Raw genomic sequence first — 8978 nt, 5'->3', positions numbered from 1 at the left:
TACACTTTTTTTACACATCACGAGGCATCAGAACAGAGCCCCCAATCTTCGCACACTGTAAGGGTTAATCGTCCATGACAGTATAGGAAGCACCTATAACCCGTGTAAATCCATTAGCCCCGGACTGGGAACCCACCCCCAGCTGCCCCCCTACCTATTCCCAACAGAGCGGCACTGAAATGATTGAAAGTCCTAAGAGCCAATGAGGCTGCGCATACCGTGTATTGGGCGGGGTATGTGCGTAGCGCAGCTAATGGCACCAAGGAGTGGGCGTGTCGCTCTGGAGCAGTGTTCTTATAGTCAGTGTAGCGCTCCTGGTCGCTCAGTGTTCCGTGGTTCGCGGTGGGAAGGATTATTCGGTGATTTATTTTATTTTCGTCTTCTGGAGTTTGGTTGTTGCTCGTGTTGATTTGCAGGGTTACCGATCGGGAAGAGCCCGGGGAATATAACCTGAAGGGGCAAGAAGCTCGCCGCTGCTCTCTATGCTTTGCCCGCTTGCTCTCGGAGTGTGACCCCGTCCTGCTTTCTTTCTGGAGGATCTGCATGTCGGTTTTGTTGGATGGTGACACGTCTCTCGCACAGCCCCTGAAACAGAGCACAGCGGGACCAGGGAGAGCGGGGCTTTTAAATGGATCGCCAATCTAGCCTCCTATCTCTCTGGCTGCAACTAGAACTCTGTGCCGTGGCCATCCTGCTGACAAAAGGTGGGTTCGTGTGACCGTACGGAGGTCCCAACTCCCTCACGGGGTAGAATCGGGTCTGGGGGGGCACCAGGTTGTGTTTCTGGGATGTTTGATGATGGGGAAACACTGTGGGAACTTCGTCTCCTGGGTAGTGTGTGTGTGTGTGTGTGTGTGTGTGTGTGTGTGTGTGTGTGTGTGTGTGTGTGTGTGTGTGTGTGTGTGTGTGTGTGTGTGTGTGTGTGTGTGTGTGTGTGTGTGTGTGTGTGTGTGTGTGTGTGTGTGTGTGTGTGTGTGTGTGTGTGTGTGTGTGTGTGTGTGTGTGTGTGTGTGTGTGTGTGTGTGTGTGTGTGTGTGTGTGTGTGTGTGTTGCTAATGATCAGTGAGGCAGATGTTTGGTGAGAGCCCCGGTCCAGCAACAAATACCCCATTCCTGCTGCATGAGTAGTTGGCACTAGGGGGCTCTGTGCCCATACTCGCATGCAAACTGGATGTTGTGTGTGAAGTCCCATCATGAGATGTTGGGGGGTTTTTTTTTATCTGGTTCGGGTCATCTTAATATAGAAAGGTTCGCTCAGCCCTCCTTGATCCTGCTGGACGAAGTTTGGGGATATAGAATTATCTAAATCATGTTGTTCTCAATGAAAATATTTCCTGTTAAAGTCCCTGACACCACAGAACAGTAATTTTATGTAGATTTTATTTTGTCCTTTTAAAAAAAAAAGAGAAGTTTCCAAGCCCACAATGCTCCCCAAACATAGCCCCCAAATTATTTTAATGAAGTATGAATGTCACTTGTAAATGCGCCTTATTTACTAAACTTTTCACCTGCGCTGCCCTATATCGTAAGCGTCTCATTCTTACATTGTATTTATTTTTGCAAACAACTCAAACTAAACACTGTGTGTGAAAATTGTATATATTTATAATCTAGTAACCGCTTATTCTTTTTTGTAACACTTTTTGGGAAGGTAGAGGAGGGATTTAAGGCAGAAAATATTTTTATATTTTTCTTGGGCAAGTTAGGGGGGGGGAGGTGTGATTGGGGCAAATAACAGCTCTGGCTGTTTCTGAGTAAATCCTGCTGGCCCCATCAAAGGGAAGTGACTTAGACTGATGTGAGGGCTGAGATACTGAAACTATGTGCCTGATAATGATATAATTAGGGGCTTGCATGTTTCTGGCTGCTGCTGCTGACTTCAAAAGCCTCTGAGAAGAGGGGGAAAAGTCTGTAGTCTCCTGTAGCCATCTTGACTAGAAGCAGACATTTTTGGTTAATAGCTGCATATTGTATACAGAGAGATTGTGCAGAACAGATACACCATTGTTCATGGATTCAAAGTTCTGGTACCCTTTTGGCCCTTTGAAAGAAACTTTGTACAAAAAAAGGCAAACTATGTTTTTAAGGGGGCTATGGACAAGGAGCCTGCAGTTCAGGGGCAGGCAGGACTTTCTTAGTATACTTTTTTTTGTTTTGTTTTTTTAAGCTCCTGTAATAAACTTGTAATCTTAATTTTTTTTTTTATTTATTTTTTTTGGTAAATTAAGTTTGTTCAGTGGGAAGCAACTTCTGTAGTTCTAGCCAGGCAAAATTACAGCTCCCATTATTCTCAGCCCATTTTGATATTATATATATATATATATATATATATATATATATATATATATATATATATATATATATATATATATATATATATATATATATATATATATATATATATATATATATATATATATTGTGTTTGTTACCTAAATTTGGAATTTTATCTAGGCCATATACACATTGAGCATTAGGTTGGCCAAATCCTGAACCCCATTGCCTGCTCAGTGGTACCCTCAGTGGTTAAGTGGCTTTGATGTGCTTTTTATTTATTTTTAAATTATAATATATGTTATAATATAAAGTGTGTCTGATTTTAAAAAGAAAAAAAGTTAAGCTCCCCAGGAGCGCTTTGGCCCTTTAAAGCCTGAGGGAGATCTGGTCAGTGCTAATGCAATGCCTCCTGTTACAAAGGCACTTCTCTGTCATTTGGCTTCCATTAACGAGACTATTAAAGGAGAGGAGTCCATGTGAGTGCATAAAGGTGAAATACGATCTCAAGGTGGCCCCTGCCTCCCTGTGTATTTTGTGCCCTATACAGTTATTTATCCTATAGGGATACACAAAATCCATGTATTCCAAAATGCACAAACTACAAACGCTGAACTCCCCTCCATCGAAGCTTATGTGAAGTTTTGTAGTATAGTATGTGTATGTGTGTGTTTGTGTAATAAATATCCACACTGCACTAAAAGGGGTTATTCTGACCAATGAATAAGTAGAACAGTCTACAGTTCTTCTTCTTTTTCATCATTGGGAAGGATTTTTTTTCCAGGATCACGCATAAGCACATCCTTATGTACACACAACCCACAATGCGTGTCTTATCTGGAGCCCCCTCCGTCCGCAGTATGGAATCTGTTAATTAGAGGTTGTTAGTGGTAGATCGGTAGCGCATACATTTTTGTTCACATCAGATTGAAGGGGCCCTAGTTAGGGAGAATATTATGACGGGAAACTTTTTATAGTTTCCTTTTGGGTTTTTTTCCCCCCTCTTCTTTAAATGTTTCCCTTTTGACCACAGCATATCGCGTGCAGGCAGGATAAGAGACACCAGGCTTTCAGTTCTGGCCATTTCTTTATGGCTTTCCATTTTCAGTTAAAATAAATTGACTTTGGCAAACGCACTAGGTATTGTGAGCAGTATGATTCCTCTTTTATAATTTTTACCGAATAAATGCCCCTTCTGCTCTGATGTTACGTGTTTAACATGTTCAGTGCTGGACAGGCTGTGGGTTACAGAGAATTGTGCACCTTTTGGAGCTTGAAAGGTGTTGCTACCCTTGTTGGTCATTATCAGGGGGGCAACAGCCCATAGTGTCCCATTGCTTTGCGGAACCCTGACGTTTTTACTATTTAAAGTTCTATACCAAATCTCCTGAACATCTGCATATGCACTGCATCTCAACAATATGTTTTATTTCTTGTAGGCGAAATTAGATGCTACTGTGACGCCCCTCACTGTGTTTCAACTGGCTACATGTGCAAATCGGAACTGAATGCCTGCTTCTCGAGGCTACTCGACCCACAGAACCCCAACTCACCCCTCACTCACGGCTGCCTGGACTCCGTCTCCAACACAGCAGACATCTGCAAAGAGAAAATAGAACAGAACCAGACTGGAGCGTGGGTTCTGAAGCTGGAGTGCTGTCACGCAGACATGTGCAACTACAGGGGGCTGCACGACGTCCTCTCTCATCCCAGGAACGATCCATCAGGTATGGAAACGCTGCTGCAAACTTCTATCCCTTTCCTTGATCCACAGGACACTTGGCTGCCAAGACCCTGTGTGTCTGGTATTGATTTTGTTGTTAATGTAATTAGAGATACCGATGGGAAAAGCATGGTTAGAATTAAAGATGTATTTCTCTCCGCTTTTCTTTGATGTCTGTCTGAGCGCTTGGCTCCTGTCTGGCTTTTAGTGCCCATTGCATGCATTTATTTTTCCATTTGCTGTAGATGCTGCCATTCTGCCCCTTAACCAATTGAGTGCCGTTGCTCAACAATGTATTGTATCTTTTGTTTTCTAGCAGGAACTGGTGGCAGGTACCAGCATGAGAACACACGGAACCTCATCACCAAGGTTCAGGAGCTGACCTCTTCCAAAGAACTGTGGTTCAGGGCAGCCGTGATTGCCGTTCCCATCGCGGGTGGATTAATCTTGGTGCTGTTGATAATGCTGGCCCTGCGCATGCTCCGCAGTGAGAATAAGCGACTGCAGGATCAGAGGCAACAAATGCTTTCCCGCTTGCACTACAGTTTTCACGGACACCACTCAAAAAAGGGTCAAGTGGCCAAATTGGACTTGGAGTGTATGGTACCAGTGACTGGACATGAAAATTGCTGCTTGACTTGTGACAAAATGAGGCACACCGACCTCGGCAATGACAAAATCATCTCACTGGTCCATTGGGGCATGTACAGTGGTCACGGGAAGCTGGAATTTGTATGATGGCGTTTCGGATGATGGTCCAGTAGTAGAGTGTGGTTCTGCTGGATAGAAGCACTTTATTGTTAATATATATTATTAAAAAACTGACCTTCCTGAGAAATGGGGGGACGTGGGATCTTTGGCGCAGTGAATATTTGATGTTTTTGTGTTGGGATTCCATAAAAGACGTTATTTGCACAGATAAAGACTTAAAAAGACTTTTTAATTTCTCGCTTTGCTTCGCCGGGAAGCGAGACACGGAAGTTGTACACACTGTCACCAAGGTTTTCTGAAGTTTCGGGACCTAATAAACTGTACACATTGTAAAAGCTCATATGTATAATGTAAAGATTTTTTTTTTAAATATATATATTTTGTCTGAAGAGTCTTGTGTTTTGAGTCTTTCTCATAGTTCTCTTGTAGTTGTCTTAATGATATAAGAAAGTTACGAAGGGTCATCTGTAGTGGAAGACAAGTTGGCTTAAGTTTAAACGCCGTAGGATGTGGCAGCCCTTGACATTTTGGCAAGCAAAACACACATTTCAGGTGCAAACTTTCAATGAGCCCCGGTCCTGCTCGTTCGATGGCTCTACTTTCAACCACATCAGTCATAGAAACAGAATTTGATGGCAGATAACCATGTCTAGTCTGCTTATTTCTCAGTTGAGACTCCAACTTAAATCTTGGCTTCGGGCTTCTACCACTTCTGCTGGGTGGCTGTTCTACTTGTCTACCACCTACTCTGTAAAGTACAACTTCCCTGCATTACATCTGAGCCTCTAGTTTTAGATTATGACCACTTGATCCGCTTATACTTTGTTAGAAATATTGAAATAATTAGAGGGATTTATCACATCCCCTCTTTCTTTCTCTCCAAGCTATACATCTTGCGCTAACCCCTAAGCATTCTAGGTCAAAGAACAATTCGGTAAAATGAAGCCATGTTGGGTTTGACAGACGTCGGCCAAATTACATGCAAGGAGTCCAATATCAACATTTATAATTTTTTTTTTTTTTTTTTTTTTTTTTTTTTTTTTTTTTTTTTTTTACAAAAAACACAAAAAAATAATACGATTTCACTGTTATTACAGAAAACAATGTGATTGGACCATTTCTGTTTTTATACATATGTTTTTAGCAAGTAGACTTTTTGTTTTGGAGAAAGCTTTTTGTTAATGGCCAAACAGTAGGGCGTAGAATAATGCCCATATTTATCTTCAAGAAGAGCAGATAATGATGATCAAAGGTTGCTCTTTTTCTTTTTGTAAGCCCCTCTACACACCCTCCATTGTTGTTGTTGTTTTTGCAATTACCCCACCCTAGTAATTGAAAGAGCCAAAGCAGAGGGAGGAGGCGTCTTGGCCTGGATTGTTTAGTGCATTTTGGTTTTGGGTGGAGAATTTGTAGCCATGAGAACCCAGAGGTGAACTGAACGATGTAGGTTCGGTAGACTTGCTTTAGATCCAAGGGGTGTTGAAAATGTACCCATAAATCCACTGCCAACAATGACCAACGTGTCTGCTGCGAACCGTGTGTTACGTAGGGTAGGGCAAGACCGCTCCAGACCCCAGCTGTGAGTTAGAAGCTAGAAAATACTTTAATTTACTGTTAAGTTTGACTTTTCTTAGGAAATTTGTAGCAGTCTGTAGTCCTTAAGACTTTGCAGTTCACTTATAATTATTTTCTTAAGTAATAATGTTTTGACCCATCCTGGGTCAGCGAGAGGGCCAAGAGCTTGGGCGTGTACTGTATCTCCGCCGTGCTTTTTTTGTTACCATTAGTGTAATCATTCCTTGTGTTTTTGGAGTGATACCAGAGGGACCTGCTGCTTCTTCCCAGCTGCACCCCCACCAAAGAACACAAGCTTTCTGTTTCTGATAAGAACCTTTCCAATTTGGAGCGGGGGAGGGTCTGAACCCTTCCATTATCATCGACGGATAACGTAGAGTGGGTTCCTGTACTCTTTGATTAGTGAAACTTCTAAATGTGTTTTATTTTAAAGCCAAAATTCGCAGTAAAACTGAAAATACATGTTCCCATCAGTATAACTCTAATCCCTTAAATGAAGCGTGATTTAAATGACCCACCTTAAGTATGGAGCTGCATTGGTGCTAATAGCGAAATAACAAATAGATCCTAGGGCTGGCCCTAACTGCAATCTGGTACCCTGGCTAATCATTGCCCTCTGTTAAAATAAACATTGGTGATCCAGTTAAATGTAATAAGTATTTAGTTTTTTTTTGGTGAAAGAACTTTGCATATTCCCCACCAAGTTTATACTGGATAACCTAACGTGATCCATAAATGTGTAAATACAGTAATTACATGCATTAACATTGAGCATATGGATATAGGAGGTCAGAATCTTAAAGCTTAATATTTATTAAATGAATCCTAAAAGTTCCAGCTATATGATCAGCACCGTGACATCACATGTCCAAAATAATGAGGCTAAAAATCAGTTTTAGGGTATAATGAACAATGATTGACTTCCTACCTAAGAACCTCCTGAAAAACGGAGAATCAAAGAAAGTCATATCTATCTCCCCCATGATACTGTTGCCAGGTTGTGCAAACTCTCTTTGATGCCATCAGAAGGAAAATGTGAGGAACCCGAGATGTTTTATTGGATCAAACCCATTGAGGAATCAGAATTTCAGTTTTGGGTTTACTTAGGAGAAGGGTGGCATTGGATGGCAGAAGGTAAATTGGACTAATTATCAATCATATTGATTTTGGTGTAAGATAACAAAATAAATTTCTTCCCTGTTGGCTCAATCCCCAGAAATGTAGCCAAATAATCTATAAATTACTCCTGTAGCTACATTGTAAAAATATTCTGAAATAAGAAATCCTGAAAATGAATGAGAAAAAACAGCTTGATGAGTGCAAAAAAGTACTTCAGCGTAAGTACTTCAGCCTCCATAGCATGTTGTACCCAACGCCATGGATCCTTATCTATGGGTTAAAGTGATAGAATTAAATGTGTTAAATTAATCTTGTAATTAAAATAGATCTTGCTCAACTCATTTGTTTGTGACTGTAACAATTAGCACTAATATCTAATACCTAATAACCTAGCAAGGTGAATGATTCCCAATTAGGATCATCACGAACAAGTCATTAATTATACATTGCGCAATACAACTGTACTAAAGCCAATAATGATTTCCCTTCTGACGCCTAGCTCTAGTGTTAGAATTACACCCCATCCCTGTGGCCGTATGAAGGGTTCTAAACTAAAACTCTACTGGAAATTGTTAACGGTTGTATAGTCGCCATAGCAACCAGCATATTTTGGACAAAAAAAGCTCTTTAGAATTGTGTGGCGCAAATCACTAGTTTATACTCTTACTTGCAAGGTATTTACTGACTTTAGATTCTTTAAAAATAAAAATAAATTATTAGAAATATATGCGTCGGTTTGCAGATATATTTGTTGGCAATTAGTTTGATAATATCCCATTTCTAAACACAGGTGAATCCACATGCCTGCTTTTCTAGGTCTAATTACAACCTGCTTTGTTTGAGTAAACAATGAAACGTCAGAACGCTTTGTATTATTCTGATGTCATAGTAACAGACGTTTCTAGTATACCATATATATCAGAACCTGATCATTAGACACAGAATCATACAATTTGATGGAAGACCCATTTGGCCCATCTAGTCTGCCCATTGTTCCTGTTTTTTTTTTTTTTTTACTCACCAAACTGTTGGAAAAACATTTAATTTAGGAAAAGTAGTAATTCTATGTCTATTTATGTATAGTCGAAATATCGAAACCAGGAATATTTTATATCTTTTTATTTTTTTCAAATGAAAATAAAAACCTTAAGTTTAATATTTAATATTCCAGAAAACAGAGCCCTATTAAACTCTGCATAGCGGTACAAGAAATAGAAATATTTTGTAAAAACTCATGTTTTATTTGGTTTATGAATAACAGATCCTTGCTATCTACATCTCCAGAAACACTCAAGACATCCCCCGCCATGCTCAAGGTGCAAAGAGGTCTTATGTATTATTATTATTATTATTAATAATAATAACACAAATATTAATTAATAATAACAATTACATATTATTATTTGTATTATTATTTTTATTATTATTATTATTATTAATAATAAAAATATTAATTAATAATAACAATTACATATTATTATTATTATTATTCTTGTTATTATAAGGCCCTACCAAAAATGGGGTGGGTAAGCATTTTTATGATATAGCTGAATGAATGGACTACACATGATATAAC

General features: G+C 39.8%; 1 protein-coding gene across 2 annotated transcripts; it reads left to right on the top strand.

Annotated features, from left to right (window-relative positions):
* Nucleotides 1-323: 323 nt before the first annotated feature.
* On the top strand, nucleotides 324-5097 carry BAMBI (BMP and activin membrane bound inhibitor). 2 transcript variants are annotated; one of them, XM_053466888.1, is made up of 3 exons: nucleotides 324-704; nucleotides 3714-4001; nucleotides 4317-5097. In XM_053466888.1, exons 1-3 carry the CDS (start codon nucleotides 629-631, stop codon nucleotides 4733-4735), a joined length of 783 nt encoding a protein of 260 aa, XP_053322863.1. In that variant the 5' UTR covers nucleotides 324-628; the 3' UTR covers nucleotides 4736-5097. The 2 variants fall into 2 exon arrangements, with proteins under 2 accessions (XP_053322863.1, XP_053322862.1); XM_053466887.1 differs by having other exon boundaries at nucleotides 325-704; nucleotides 4314-5097.
* The last annotated feature ends 3881 nt before the right edge of the window (nucleotides 5098-8978 follow it).

This window comes from Spea bombifrons, chromosome 5 (assembly GCF_027358695.1).
Source record: "Spea bombifrons isolate aSpeBom1 chromosome 5, aSpeBom1.2.pri, whole genome shotgun sequence".
In the NCBI taxonomy this organism is placed as follows: domain Eukaryota; kingdom Metazoa; phylum Chordata; class Amphibia; order Anura; family Pelobatidae; genus Spea; species Spea bombifrons.
The sequence above is the reverse complement of the archived record's forward strand: the minus strand, read 5'-3'. Positions and strand labels throughout refer to the sequence as shown.

Bases quoted from the DNA above. Each gene is read 5' to 3' on its own strand.
- BAMBI (XM_053466887.1), top strand. From the start codon at position 629: ATGGATCGCCAATCTAGCCTCCTATCTCTCTGGCTGCAACTAGAACTC. The intron at 705-3,713 runs GTGGGTTCGTGT...TATTTCTTGTAG, and splicing joins GGCCATCCTGCTGACAAAAG to GCGAAATTAGATGCTACTGT. The intron at 4,002-4,313 runs GTATGGAAACGC...TTTGTTTTCTAG, and splicing joins TCCCAGGAACGATCCATCAG to CAGGAACTGGTGGCAGGTAC.